Source organism: Pantherophis guttatus, chromosome 2 (assembly GCF_059756535.1).
Source record: "Pantherophis guttatus breed Tessera chromosome 2, ASM5975653v1, whole genome shotgun sequence".
Classification (NCBI taxonomy): Eukaryota; Metazoa; Chordata; class Lepidosauria; order Squamata; family Colubridae; genus Pantherophis; species Pantherophis guttatus.
In genome coordinates this window covers 44,173,716-44,189,627 of record NC_142064.1, presented here as the reverse complement: position 1 = coordinate 44,189,627, position 15,912 = coordinate 44,173,716, and the positions used below count along the sequence as shown (strand labels likewise).

The following is a 15,912-nucleotide window of genomic DNA, read 5'->3' as shown; positions in this document are numbered from 1 at the left end:
CCTGTTTAAAGTCATGTGAATGAGACAACTTAGCTTCTAGTTCCTCAAACATTTAATTAAGATAGATGTAACTGGCATTTCTCTGTCTCCTTCAGCAGCTACTTAGTGGATCGTGTTCTGATATCTCAGAAACTTTAAATGCTGCCATTCTTAAGTGATCAAGCTAAAAAAATAAAAATAAAATAATGCCAGGAAAAAAGTGAATTGCAACTTTAATGTTATAATTATCAGCAGTTGCCAGCAGATGTCATCCAGAGTATCTAAAACTAAATCAGTCCACAATGCACAGACTGAGCTAATTATAATACTCCTAATCAAGGCCAATCCAGTCAGGTAGAGTAGGACAAGAGGTACTATGGGAAGGTACAAGGTCCACATAAAAATATTTATATTTCATATTTCTCCCATCTCTCTCAGATTAATTATAAATTAAATGATAAATGAAATTTAAATGAAATTTAAAACTAGAGATTCACCAACAAAATAAACTTTTCTTTTTATAATTAAAAGGAAGCCTGATTTTTTTTCTCATTATTAATTTTCTGATATCATTTTGGTTGCCCTGCTTTTTGAGAAACTTTAACAAAGGTTAATATATCTCTAAGATTTAATAGTCCAACCCCCCCCCCAAAAAATAAATATTTATCTGCTGAATAAGTATTATCAACTGCCAAAGATTACAAAACCCAAAAATGATCTAGAAACGTGTCAGTGGGTTCAAATGTCCACAAACAAGTTGCACCTCAATCTTGAACAACATGGTATTCCTTATCCCGCAACTATTCCACTCACGTCCTGTTTACTAGAACCTCTGTTTTTGCAATTCACGCTCAAGGAGAAGCTGCCCAGTTCCAATTCCCTCCTCGGTCCAGAGTATGTAAAGAACCGATGACAGTTTGCAGGAAGCACTGAAAGCTGAAGGACTGACTCCATGCTGACACAAGCTGAAGTTGTTTAAGCTGCCATGCCCACGGTGCCAGAAGTCCAGGCTCACTTAATTCATAAGGCAGAGTCAATGTTGAGTTGCCCACTTGTTAAAAATCTAAACCGCTTGTTGTATATACACGTTGGATTGAAAGACTTGCTCCTGGCTAACATAGGCAGCATTGCAGAAGAAGCACAAATAATTTGGCTGCGCAGAAGGATATATGTTATTTTTTCAAAGTATTTACTTTTACATCTGTAAATCAATTTCACGGAATATCGGCAGATATTCTTGAGAGAGATTTTAGTAATTCTCCCAAGTTAGGTAGTCTTCCAGAAATGTGATCTTGCAGTAGATCCACAATTAACAGAGCTTCTTTCTATTATTCTGTTAGTTTTGGTTTTCTATTGAAAAACATACTAAAATTATAGTGATGGATTTTATGGGTTTTTTTTAGAAATCTATCTGTTTCTGATAACATGGTTTTAATAATTTGTCAATTAAATATTTAATTGTGGTCCATAATATCCATAAAAATTAATTTATTAAACTTCAAGATATTAAGTGTGATATTTTCAGATATTTCATCTTGCAGTTAATTTTAAGTGTTTTGTGTTTTTATCTCTAATCTGTAGGTAGCCAATCTGAATCCAAAAGACAACTCTTACACTTTGAAAGAATATGTTTATAAGGAAGTTCAGAAAGATTGGCCTGGATATAATGAAATAGATAGACAGTCGCTGGAATTAATACTTTCTCGGTAAGTTTCACATCCTGTGTAGATATCCAGAAAAATTAAATAACTTTACAATCTTGATTTAGTTTAGGGCATTTTGATTTTCTTTGTAATATTGAACGTGAATAATCTTTACAGAAAACTACATTCATCTCAGAATGCCACCAGCACCAGCAACCTGGGATCTCCTTTGAGGACTGTCAAAGAGGCTGCATCTTCTTCCCCTTCTCAGGTATTTTCCTTGTCACTTTAATTCTATATCATGTAATAAGATAATATGTGACAAAAGTTGAGGGGTGGAGGAAACATCAGTAAGAGAAGATCTATATATGAGTGATGGAGACTTTCTCTGAACTTTGGATCTTTTCTGTACAATCCTATTGTATATACAGGTTACATTGAAAGACTTGCTGCTGGCTAACATAGGCAGCACTGCAGAAGAAGCACAAATAATTTGGCTGCACAGAAGGATATATGTTATGTTTTCAAAGTATTCAGTTTTACATCTGTTAAAGTAGTTTCATGGAATATCGACAGATAACAATAGCATTTCTCTTTTTGATATAATGATGAAAAATATTGGTTTTATAGCAATATATGATGAAGGAAACCTACCAAAGCTCATCCAAATCAGCACAACAGAAATGATACTAAGTTCCTTTAAATGTTAATTTTAAAAAGTAAAATGAAATTGCCAATAGCTATATCTTGGAAGAACTAAATAAAATGTGCAAGTATATTTCTCCTGCTGCGGCTATACCAATTAACCAATTAAATAAGATTTCAAGTGTCAAAACAAATGTTATTTGCAAGATTTGGTAATCCCACAAGAATTTAAACACATAGATAAGTATCTGCACCACAATGTTTCTGAAGTATTCTTGCAGATGAGTTTGGGCTATCAGTTTATATTCTGATCTTGAGGATTTAAATCCTTCCAAGGTGACATTAATATATTTTTTTAAAAAAGAAAAGTATTTGGGATCCTTTCCAAATGCTGATGATTATGAGAATACAATAGGGAAAAATGAACCTACTTAAGAAATATACAATATTTCAGTTGTATATTTCAGTTCAATTATGGGGTTGTTTATTCCTTGTTCCTTCTCTATGTTGTATACTTTTAGTTTTGACTGTTTCTATAAAAATGAAGTGCCTCATAAAAGTATCTCTAAGCAAGACACATGGAAAATTTCTGAAGGATAGATTCAGAGACTTGGGAATTTAGATAATTAAAAAAAAATATGATGCTTTTATGCTGTGTACTATTTTTTTATGCTGAGTACTATTTCAGTTGGAATAGAAATTATATAATTACAGTTACAAATGAGATTAATTAGAGTAGCAAAGTCCCCAATTTCATTACTTTCCAAATAGATTTTTGTTTGATTTTTGGAATATTTTATTTGATATAATATTTATTAAATTTATACATTGCCCATCTCACCAAAGGCAACATATAAAACTTTTTTCTTTAAAACTGATTTATTTAGAGATGTAATCCAAAGTTTTTTTCATCCTTTATATGGAGCACTAGGACATATCCTATTTCCTTCAGTGTCAGGAACATGTTTTGCAACTTAGCTATTGCCACATCAGTGTTGCGTCAAATGATAGCTGGCTCTCACGGCATTCCATTTTTTGTGTCAACATGAGAGCCACAAAATGAAGTGTGTGTGCATGTATGCATCTGATTTGTCCTCAAATATTACAATTTTTATTTCTTAAGTTTTATTATACTATGATGACCTTTGTACAAAAAATAATTTCAATTTGAAAAGCATAGTTTTACTTTTCTTTCTATTTGAAACCTTTCTTACAACAAACAAGGTATACTCAATACTTCACATGAGTTTATGAGAGCATATGTAGTGTTCCTAAAACTTCAGGAAGTTTCTATATCAGCTGTTTATGAAGGAGCATACTGGCATAAATCAGAAAAGCACATAAGAATGGAGGGATTTGTCTCTTTTGGTCTGCTGGTTTCACTGCCTATTGTGCCTCCCTTGAAAAATAGGACTGAATTCTGAAGTATAAAGCTGGTAGAAGCTTCTGCATTATCCTGAAATAATCCCTGTGCCTACTAATCTAAGGCCAACCAGTTTACTTAAATTGCCATGTGCTTGCCATTAGTTATTTTTCTAGGTTAACAATCCCACACCAAAGTATCTTGAAGTAGCATCAAGGAGCTTCTGAATTAATAAATAGCACACAGTCTGAGTGTGTATCCTTATCTTTTTGGGCACAGAGTCAATCTTTGTTTTTAAAATAAGATCTGCTCCACAGTCAAGTGTGATGACTTTATACATGGCATGAAGAAGGACTGAGCCTAATCAGAGGCTGGAAAATCAGCTCTTTGACTCTTAAAAATGTTTTAAAAGGGATGAGATTAAGTAAAAACTAAGCATGTTAAGCTTTGTGGGCTGAACCCATTAGTGTTAAAAGTAATAGAAGATTTTATATATAGTGTTTTACCTCAGAAACTTGATAGTAAAGCCTGGTCCCTAACTCTGTATTACATGGTCTGTTAATTATTCTGGTTCTTTATCCACTGGAAAATTACCATGGCATTATAAATGTAAACCTGAAATAGTGGTCACATTTTAGTGCAGAAAACATATTTCTAATATGTTTATTGCTGACCTGCCAGGCATTATATATAATAATGGAATAACCAAACTGAGGACTTGTACTTACCTATGACCCACACTATCAATTAAATATAATCCCATTCTAGCAATATCCCATTCTAGCAATCAGCAATAAATGACCACTCTTTAACTAATATTCTTTCTACTTATGCTTGATTTTATCATTCTTTTTATTCCTCATCAGGGTAAAACAACCTAGTAATTGCAGTCTCTACAATTTAAATTGAATTTTTAATATAGAGAAAATTAACCATTGTACCTACCATATTTTATTGCAGAAACGGCTTTTGGATTCTGACTTTATTGATCCGTTAATGAATAAAAAACCAAGGATATCTCATCTTACCAATAGAGTTCAACCAACATTAAGTAATCATTTGCCTACTTCTGGTGAAAAAAGTGCTGAAACTTCTCAACCACCACCACCTCCTGCAGTTGCTGCAGCACCAACTGCTCCACCATTTGTTTCAACTTGTCTCCCTGTTTCAAATCCTCCTCAGACTGCAAGTTCTAACTCCAATTCCCCAAGCACTCCCGAAGGTCGGGGTACCCAAGACCTGCCTGTTGACACCTTAAGCCAGAATGGCAATATTTATGAGGACCAGCATCAAAAATACAGTTCCAGGACTCCACTGGAAATCCCAACACCATCTGAAAGTCTGTCAGTGTGCCCAAAGTCTACAGATGAAAAACATTCATCGCTATACAAAAAGTCCAAAAAGAAATCAAAGAAGCATAAGGAGAAGGACCAAATAAAAGACCATAATACTGGGAATGAAGACAAGAAAATGAGAGACTGTGAAAGCCAAGAAATTACCAAACTGAAGAATTCCAGTCAGAAAATGAGTGAAGGTATTGTTTTTGCATCTCACTTTGAACTGCAAGGGAGCTAGACCAGATTATTACATTAGCATTGCTATGTGAGATCTCTTTGCAAATATCTATATTGAAGAAAGATTAGGGATAGGTTGTTGATACCTCTGATTCAGTGGTGGAATTCAATTTTTTTACTACCGGTTCTGTGGGCGTAGCTTGGTGGGCATGGCAGAGGAAGGATACTGCAAAATCTCTATTCCCACCCCCCTCCAGGGGAAGGATACTGCAAAATCTCCATTCCCACCCCACTCTGGGACCAGCCAGAGGTGGTATTTGCCTGTTCTCCGAACTACTCAAAATTTCCGCTACCGGTTCCCCAGAACTTGCTGAATAGCACCCTGCTCTGATCCCGCTTGGTTCCAGAATGCAACCATTTCTTTTGTCGAAATGGTGGTGGTAACAGAACACATGAACACATCATTCATGTTGCAGAAATGTCATAGGAATCTAACATGTACTTAACTGATTCCTGAATTTGAGAGGCTAATCAGAACAAATTCCTGTGCAAATCTACGGGAATGGAAATGTCATATTTGAGCAAAGATTACCTTTTTTGTCAGTTAATTGTATCTTATAAAATGTTGTCTAAAATAATTTAATCTTAATTATTTTAAGTGGTTGCATTAGATTATTTAACTAGTGAAGTAACCACTCTAAATAATGGTGGGAATGATTTACAACCATCTCTTGAATTTAAACTTTACATTCCATAAACAAATCATGTTCATTTCCGTTATAATGGGAAAGAGTAGGAATAATTTTTAATATAATTTTAATTGAAGACATTTTTAACAAGATAAAAACAATGCAAGTATTAGGGGAAACAAAGAAAATAAGAAAGAACGGTAAATGGAAGAAAAAAAATAGAAAAAGATGGAAAAAATAGAAAATACTATAAAGAATCAGCTTCCAAACCTTTTGACAATGATTATAAATGTATTTATATTTTATCCTCTCTCTCTAAGGTTGCATCATAATTTCTTTTCTTTTCATAATCTACCCTTTCTAATTTTTAAACCCATAAATCAATATTTTATTTTTTATTTTTTTATTTTTCAACAAAAGGTACATAAGGGATTCCAGTCACAGATAAATGTAGTTGTTGATCTTTCTCTAATGAGTTAATTTTGCCATCTCTGCTAGCTCTGTCATCTTCACCAACCATTCTTCCATTGTAGATATTTCAGAGTGTTTCAATGGTTTTTTTGCTCATATAATAGTCTCAATGTCAACATCCAGCTCGAGAATCCACCTCCACTCCCAAGATTAATTAAGCAGCAATCATACATAAAAGTAATTTTTCATGGCTCCTTTTCTAATTAACCATCTATTCTTGCAAGAAAATTTATGGTTTAAGTTGAATGTTAACTTTGTAACAATATATGTATTTGAATCCAGAAATTTCTGATTTTTTTACAAGTCCACCAAACATCATAAAATGACCCCTCATGTTGTCCATCGTTTATAAATTTGAAGTACCTTTATGCATTCTAGACATTTTTCTGAATGATAGATAATTTTATAAATGGTCATACATGTATATGACCATTTTATAAATGGTCATATACATCATTTTATAAAAATTGTCTTTTAAATTATAATGAAAATTTCATTCCTTTTAACCACATACAGTATATTCCCATTTTTCCATCACTATCCAAAGTTCTTCGTCCATTTTATCATGCAGTCTTTCACTTGTTCTTCTGTTTCAAATTTCAATAAAAATGTATACATTTTAGCAAGTTCATACTGTTCATTTGTACATAATTCAGTTTCAAATTCTGTCTTCTCACTTTTAAACATCTTATTATTTACCTTAACTCTTAACTACGCACACAAAAATCAATAAAAACTAAATCCCTGTGCAGTCAGTTGCTCTCTTAATTTCATTTTATATTCTCCGTGTTCTGTTCTAATAATTCTTGATAGGCTAACCATTTTTGTTTACTTACTGTTTCTTTCTTATAAAATGCTTCTTATGTTGAGGCCCATAAAAGTATTTTCAGGGACAGCCTGGATTTAGGTCAATTCCATATTTTCAATATGGCACTGCTAATATAATTATTCTTAAAATTTGCATTAACCTTAACTTTATTGTGCCATATAAATTCATGTTATCTCAAATCATGCATTTCTAATTCTAAATTCCTTTTATTTCTCAGCAAAAGAGAGGAGCAATATTAACCAGTAAAAACCATCCCCTATCCCAGTAGTTTAGAAATTTTGTTTAGTTTTGGTGCTTATCTAAAAATATACATTCACCAGAACTATGTTTCTTCCCAAGAGAATGTGGGAGAAGTTTTGGAATCAGAACACAAAATAAGCTCCTTGTCTTTTACAGCTCCTAATCTGAGAAGAGGCCTTGAGACAGGCTTGGTTTGGGTTTTTGAGATATTTCTGTGTAACTTCGCAAAATCCAAATTGTAAAACTGATTTCTCTGATGTAAACTGGAAACCTGATGCATCTTAAAAGCAAAAGTTTGTCTTCACTAACTTGTATTGCTATGGCATGGCTATGAAAACATTTAAAGCATAGTTTAAAATTGCTTCTAATAATTTCTAATAAACCTTTGGTCAGATAAATGTGTAGTGATACACATGATGATAATAGGGGTGACTATGGGTGATATTCTAGAAATGCACATGCATGCATTTCATGGTGGAAAAAGATCAGTCTGGAGAGACACAAGTGTAAGATTCAGCCATGAGTCATTACGGGGTGACTTTGGTCAGTCATTCTCTTCCAGCCTAATTTACATCACAGAATTGTTGTTCTGGGGTGAAATTGGGAGGAAGAATACGATATATGCCCTTCCGACCTCATAAAAGAAAAGTGGGATATAAATTTAACTAATAAAATTAATAAACAGATGATAAATTAATTCCTGGAACCAGTCCTGCATTCCATTTGGTTGATTTCTTAGCACATGGGTCCCTAATCCCTGGGCTGTGGCCCACTACCAGGCCTTCAGCTGTTTGGAACCAGGCCAAGGAAATGGCAGGCGAGTGCACGGACACACCTCCCCCACTTGTGCAAGGAGTGGGCGTGCATGCCCACCACTCCTGTAAATGGAGCTGTGAGTGCGCTTGCCCGCCATTTGCACAGAACCATTCCCTCTTCACTCCCTGCCTGGCTGCAAACCTGGCCGCAAACCTGGAAAGATTAAAAAAACATTAAAAACCTTAGAATGCATTCACACCATTCGTGGCCGGATCTCGCCAGATCGCAAAGCGGGATCGATGGCCCCAGGCCTGCCGGAAAAGCCAGGTCTTCACCGCTTTTCGGAAGGCCAATAGGGTGGGGGTGGTCCAGACCTCAGGAGGTAACTGGTTCCAGAGAGCTGGGACAGCCACAGAGAAGGCCCTCCCCCGCGGGCCCGCCAGCCGGCATTGTTTAGCTGACGGGACCCGGAGGAGACCAAGTCTGTGGGATCTTACCGGTCGCTGGGAGCTATGCTTGTTTTGTGGTAAATTGCATGACAATCTAGCATGTTCGTAATTTTATGTTGCTGGATAAGGGAAAAGAATCCATGAAAAGCAAAACACTAAGCATTCCACTCTTTTTTATTGCAGTTCTGCTGGATGTTTGTGTAAAATTCCAACATATGTCAAATTTTTGAATAGTTGGGGAGATGCTGTAACTTATGAGAAGCTTGTCTAGTAGATTAAGATATTGTATGCAGCCTGACATTATTTCTGCATTTGTTTTTTTGCCTCTGGCTATTTAAAATTTTCCCATATAACTTGCAGTATAAATAGTTTAGCAGGGAAAGGTGCTCTTAATTCTTATTTAAAGCTAAGCTGTAAAAATTAATAACATAGTAAACAAGTTTGACTTGGAACATTATCAAAGTCTGAAACTTCTATTTTTTATAGGTGTTAAAAAGACATGTGCTGCCACTACAGATCCTTTGTCAACAAGTGAACTACCAGACTACTTTGTGTAAGTGACTAATCTTGAAGAAAGGGGTGGGACAGTAAAAAAATATGTTCATGCAGCATTACCTAGATTGATGAACATTTAAAATGAGTTACCAGGGTTTTTATATCAGGGCTGCATTAAAATATTGCACAATTATGCAATTTATATTATATAGAAAAACGTCTTCGTATACATGCCACCTATCTCAAATACTATTCCAAATTGAAGTGCCTGCTTTTGTTACCACTGGACTTTCCAAAATAACTATTCACTAAGGCGTTTGGACAGCTTGCTAAGCAAAAAAAGTTGGTTTCTGATGCTATTACCTTGACGCTAGTACAGAATTCTGTCATTTTTCCTTCCAGTCTGTGTCCAGATATTTGTAGTAAATTGCTTTTTCTTATACAGAAGGAGCTTTCAAAAAGGAAAATGTAATAAAAATTTTGCAAAAAATTTTTTTTTGGAATGTCATTTTCTACTCTTCCCCAGTAATTTATGTTTTTAAGAAGCTTGAGTTGGCATAACTTTGCTAGTAATTTTAATGTGCTCTTGTCCAGCTTAGCAATGGCAATGCTACTCTACAGGACCCTTATCCCTAGAATGATAGTGCTACAGTATATGTCTAGCATATTAGCTACAACTAGCACTGAACCCTGAGCTTTTTTTTTTTTCTCCCATTTGGAAACATTTATCCTGCATTTATATAACATTTTAAAGCTTGCATAATTCTAATAAAGGTAACATTAATGGCAGCGATGGAAAAGATATATAGAACTAAAAATAACTGGAAAGTTGCTTTTATCCAATACTGACAGATTGTTTCATGTCGCTTTTATATTTCTTACTATCTAGTGTTTCATCCTTGCAACATTATGCAAGGGAAGTATATTTTCCGAAAATAGGTCTAGAACAATGTTTTTGTTTGTTGGCATTTCTGTGTGTGTGTGTGTGTGTGTGTGTGTGTGTGTGTGTGTGTGTGTGTGAGAGAGAGAGAGAGAGAGAGAGAGAGAGAGAGAGAGAGAGAGAGAGAGAGAGAGAGAGAGAGAGCCCCAATTAAAAAAAACTGCAGGCATTTAAAGACAGCAGAGCAGCAAAGACTGAAAAGTATTGGCAATAAAGTGTTTGTCATAATGAGAGCTCCAAATAAATAAAGTCTTGAGTGTTCTGATACAGTTGGATAATTATTTCCTTTGTTTTAAATAAGTTAGGCTTTATATTAACTTTATTGATCTAGTGTATTCATGAGAATTGTTTTTCAGAAGTTAAGTGATTCAGTTATATTAATTCTAGAAAGTGTAAAATTTGGACATATATTCACAGAGGGATTAAACAATTAACTCTCTCTAAATATTCTTGGAATTGTATTTGTATCATCTCAACTGTTAGCTTTATTAGATGGCTTTGTATGAAGCCATGGAAAGAATGAGATATATCTAAAGTGTAGAAAATAAAATTTAGTTAATAATGATCATGCAATGAGTGTTATGGATTAAGGATTATAAGTGTATTAAATAAGGTTTTGAAGAATTACTGCAATATTTAGGACCAGGCAATATTATAAAAACATTGTTTTTTTATTTGCAACAGCAAATACATAGCAATTGTCTCATATGAGCAACGTCAAAGTTACAAGGATGATTTTAATGCAGAATATGACGAGTACAGAACTTTGCATGCAAGGATGGAGAGTGTAACTAGGAGATTTATGAAACTAGATGCACAGCGTAAACTACTCTCTCCAGGAACTAAGGAATATCAGGTAAAGGTTGCTTTTTCAACTGTTAAAGCTCTCTTCATGGAAGTCTATCTTGTGGCTAAGATAGTAATACTGGATTATACAAATGTGCAAGTAGTCAGGTTATTTTTGCTTCTTTTAAAAGAATCCATAAAGTGGATGAATGAACAAAAGAATGAATGAATGATTCCTATAGTGAAACCTTTATAAAAATATTTATTGAAGAACGTTGCATTATTACTGATTCCTACTATGTAGATGTATTTATTTATTGTTTGTTTGTTTGTTTGTTCATTTATTATTTATTAAGATGTTGTAATCTTGCTTTTTTTCCTTTAAGGCTGCTGCAAAAGTGTTATAATTAAATTGGATTGTTTATTTATTTCTGACAATACTTTTAGTAGTCAAAACACTGAATTACAGTGCTGAGTGCAGATGATGAAACAGGGAACAGAAGTAATTTAGTGCTTAGGAATAGGTGCAAATCAGTTTTGATTTCCATTCTCTTTAAACTGGAACAGTTTTTATTATGGTTTAATTTAATTAACAAAAAAAACCTGGATAGCAAAGAAATACAATTAAGAGGAAACTGCCCTATCTAGGTCTGCTTAGCATGATGGTCAGAAAGATACTTGCTTTATCAAACTTTCTGATATAAAAAAAGTTCTTTGTTAGAGAAAGGCAGTATCAGTAGCACATCTCTCACTGCTAGTAAGATTTTTCCTTGCTGTTACATCATGATAGAAAAAGGAACCAATAAGAGATCTTTCATTTGGATTTTCAGACTCTAGATGTAAAACACTCTAACTCTGAGGAAAGAAGTGACAATTTTTGGTAGAAAGAAGGGAAATGTTTTGCATACATCATCCTAGGTCTTCATACTGCACGTGTTTTATATACTGCTTGCTTGCTTAGTTCAAAGAAACTGTTAATAATTAAAAGTTATGTAATTGTATTGATTCAAATCCAAAAAATGCTTTGCTGCACATGGGGGTGTGAATACAGCAGTTGAACCTTATAGCCATTGAATTATTCTTGCTTCTAGATCCTTCATGAGGAAGTCTTACAAGAATATCGGAAGATTAAACAGGTTGGTGTAATCGCTATTAAAAATGATACATCATATTTTTAAGTTAGCGTTGTTATAGTCTAATTTGTATACCTGTGTAAGTTTAATTTTGTTTGATCTTATTTAAATCTACTTTGAAACATATAAAAAAAACACTGGGTAATATTTAGCTGGTAATATATTTAAAATAGGCAGCTAGAAAAGCTGATCCAGATTGAGAAGCAAGTTCAGTGTAACAGGAGCTATTTTATCCTTTCAGTAAAGGTTGTGGCTTCATGTTATATTGTTTCTTAATGTGGGTAAAAATGTTGTGTTGTTCATATTTGTGGGAACTACAAAGGCACAGAGATAAAACCATACAGCAGCTTCGAGGTGCGTCATTTCAGCTCTGGTTCTGTAAATTGTTGCTGAGTTTCAGTAGAGATAATTTGGCTAGAGGGTATAAAAACAAAGAGGAGGTTGAACTAGTGAAACTTTCACATTGCTAGTATACTTTAGGGTTTGTATCTTCTCTGGAAAAAGAGTTGTAGAGCGCTGAATGAATTAATTTTCCATTCTATTTCTTGTATCACTGTTTGAGGCCATCACTTTCCACTATATACATATTTACACTCATTAGGGGTCCATGTTGATTGCAAACTGTCCTTGCCTAATTCCCCAATTTACTTCATTATATGCACATTTATTTTCAGAATGCTTCTTCCAAGCTGAGTATTTTCAGAAGGTCTCTTGCCAAGTATATTTTTAGTAATATAATTTTAGATTTTGTATTAATCTAAAATTAAAAATAAATAAGGAGTTTGAAATGGAGCATTTTAGAAATGAGATTTTGATAATATACTTAGCCATATGACCATATGTCCCTTTCTGATAAACGATTTAAACTTAAATGAACCCTTTAAATCTGTACCCTTGATATTGCCATCATTTTCTTATTGCACAGTATTGGCCAGGGCCAAAGAAGGATATAGTTGCCATAGAAACTTTGAAAGAACAAAATTGTGTGAAGCTAACGGGAATCAAACCACAACATTGGAGGCAAAGGGGCTGAGAATGAGACTAATGAAGTTGCATAAATCCAGTTGTCCTAAGTATCAAAAATTTCAGTCGAGGCATGTATGTGTATGTTGTGGAAACACATAAAATGAGAAAAATAGGAAAGCCTCCCCAATTTTATGTAAGTGACTATAAGATTTTGACATAAGGAATATAAATTTAACAAAGTAACTCCTGTTAGGATATATTTCCAAACAAAATTTTGCTTTCTGTGGGAAGACCACAGAAATAGCCACATCTAAATCACATGCAAAGTTAAAGAATGTAATTTAAGCATTTAATTTTGTTAAACCCTTTTTTCTCCAGTGATATTTGGAAACACTCAACATTTTTGTATCATGCTTTATGTTTTTCAAATTTTACATAACATAGCATATTTTTGAATACATTCATATTTATTGAACCTCCTCATTAATGCATATAGCAATATGGAAGTAGTAATGTATGACTGTCTTCACTCGTACGTTAACCATTACTTCTGTACCAGTCAGCATTAACACAGTGAATCATTTTTTCAGAAATCCAAGACAAAAATATTTCTGGAAAGATGCAATTCCATCTATAGATACATTAAATCAGATAAATCATGCATATGAAACCATTAAAACTTTCCTGGATGAAAGTTGACTAAATATACACTACTTATCCCTTTCTTTAAAGTAAATTTCAGAAAATGCTATTTTTTACTATTTTGAAATTAATGAATGAATGAATTAAATTAATTTATCTTATTTCTGAATATCTTGTTTGATGTATGAAATATAATAATGATATTTTAGCTGTTTTGGGAGTGTTTATTAAAAATAAAGCTATGTAATTTGTAAAGCTATGTAATTTATTTAAAAGAATTATGTTCTATCAAAAACGTACTTTATTTTTATTTGCTGTTACAGTCTAGTCCCAACTACCATGAAGAAAAGTACAGATGCGAATATCTTCATAACAAGTTGGCTCATATCAAAAGACTTATAGGTGAATTTGACCAACAACAAGCAGGGTCATGGCACTAGAGCTCTGGACCAGAAGATGTGAATAAACTAAAGATTATTTATTTAAAATTCCATACAGCTTATTCTAAGATTTAAAAATAAGTGAACATTCTCTAAGGCAGGCGCATTAGCAGTCTGAATTTGCTGTTTTGTTGATGGTGAGGATGTTGCTTCGCTGCATAGTTGAAGCTGCTTTTTTCTGGTCCCCTTTTCCTTAATTCTTACTTGTTTATCCATGGAAATCATTTTACCATTGGGTAATGGGGATCCAGGCTCTATAGTTCTGAGATTGTACACATTTTTCAAATGAAAAATTGTAGTTAAAAAAAAAAAAGCTTTTCAATAACTACAGGTCTATTTTCTGAATTGTTTTCTTCTGAATGCAAAACTATTTGCCTTAAATGGTACAGAGTTTTAAAATTTGCACAAAATAAAACAAAAATTATACATTGTTCGGGGAGGGTTAAAAGGTGGTATATAACTTTTATATCTCTCTCTCTCTATATATATATATACACACCTATCAACAAGAAACACTTATTCCTGTGATTTCAACCCCCACTACAGTGGTTGCCTTATGGTGTTTTCTTATGTACCTGAAATATACTTAATTAATTTTATCATAAGTACACTGCTTCCCTCTGTGTAAAAATGGGGAGCGTTCTGTGGCCTACTATATGTATGTGTGCGTGTGAGAGAGAGAGAAAGAGCGAGAGAGTGTTGCATGGATACACAATATGGGGGCAGGAATGGTACATAGGCCAAATGTTCAGGTTGATGTAACTAACAGGACAAATTTGTCAGCTTTCTTACCAGAGATGAATTGATACTCTAAAAATAATTCTATAGTTTGGAGCAAAATTATAAAATTAAACATGTAGGTGGCCTATTTATATACTGCTATAGAAGTATTTTTTGAAGAGAAATATGCAATGAAGCTATTGCCTACATGAAATGTATATTTAAAGATTTTTTTCCTGAGGATCAGGAATATAACAAAGATGTATTTAACTACAAAATACTGTGATCATCAAACAGCACAAACTTTCATTTCATGGTGTTAATTGGTTTAATTTAATTAAACCATCATTTTATCATGTGGGAACATAAGTTATTTGGTCAAAACTTAGACTTATATTTGTCTTTTCTTTTTGTCTTAATATATTTCTTTCAAAGTGCTGCCAATTGAAAAGGGAAGCATTATGTTTACAAATCTAATTTTTTTTAATGTTTGCCAAAAATTTTGGTAGTATCTTTAATAAACTTGTCTTCAGCATCAACTCTATTGTCATGTATTGCTTACTAGAATATAACTTACAATAGAAACTGAGTTAGTGTATTATTGAATCTTACAAAAAAATTTAGATAATAGTGAAGCAGCACAATTGTAGCCATTATAGTCTCTCAAGTTTGAAAGGAAGGTAGCAGACTTCATAATATGTCAGCTGGGTGTGTACCAAATCCTGCAGCGTGTTTCTTGGGTATGCAGAAGAACTCAGGAAGTGGCACATCCACACAGCCATCCAAGCACCAGGCTCTGCCCAAGGAACACCACTGCCGGTAGAGATTTAGACAGGTATGTCAGGCCATTTTCAGCACAGAATCGTTCTTCAGGTATCTCTCCACTTGTGCCATTTCTTGAGGCCTCCCTTCTGGGTAAGATGAGGATTGAAAGCTACATCTCTGGTATGTTTCACTGGCAAGAAAGTAACATGAGGGAAAACTTGTAGCCCATTGTTACAAAAAAAAATTGTATTTTTCTCCAGTGAACACATTGTTAAGAAATTGCAATTTTCACATTATTTATTCATAATAGAAAATACAAAATATTTTCTCTTCCTGTTCTGTCAGTACCAGTGCCCAGACAATGTCTGATTTGGGAATATGTTTGATCTAGGTATCCTTCCCTTGATGTACAATATGCCTATTTTAATATTTTATTTTGGTAAGAAA

The 15,912-nt window shown here is 33.7% G+C and overlaps 1 protein-coding gene across 1 annotated transcript in view; it reads left to right on the top strand.

Moving 5' to 3' along the window:
* ELL2 (elongation factor for RNA polymerase II 2) overlaps positions 1-15,239 on the top strand; it is a 40,029-nt gene extending 24,790 nt beyond the window's left edge. Inside the window, exons 6-12 of the mRNA XM_034440712.3 lie at positions 1,561-1,685; positions 1,800-1,893; positions 4,591-5,164; positions 9,065-9,131; positions 10,698-10,869; positions 11,891-11,935; positions 13,864-15,239. Coding sequence (XP_034296603.1) covers positions 1,561-1,685; positions 1,800-1,893; positions 4,591-5,164; positions 9,065-9,131; positions 10,698-10,869; positions 11,891-11,935; positions 13,864-13,980 — 1,194 coding nt within the window. The 3' untranslated portion in view covers positions 13,981-15,239. The remainder of the gene's footprint in view (positions 1-1,560; positions 1,686-1,799; positions 1,894-4,590; positions 5,165-9,064; positions 9,132-10,697; positions 10,870-11,890; positions 11,936-13,863) is intronic.
* The last annotated feature ends 673 nt before the right edge of the window (positions 15,240-15,912 follow it).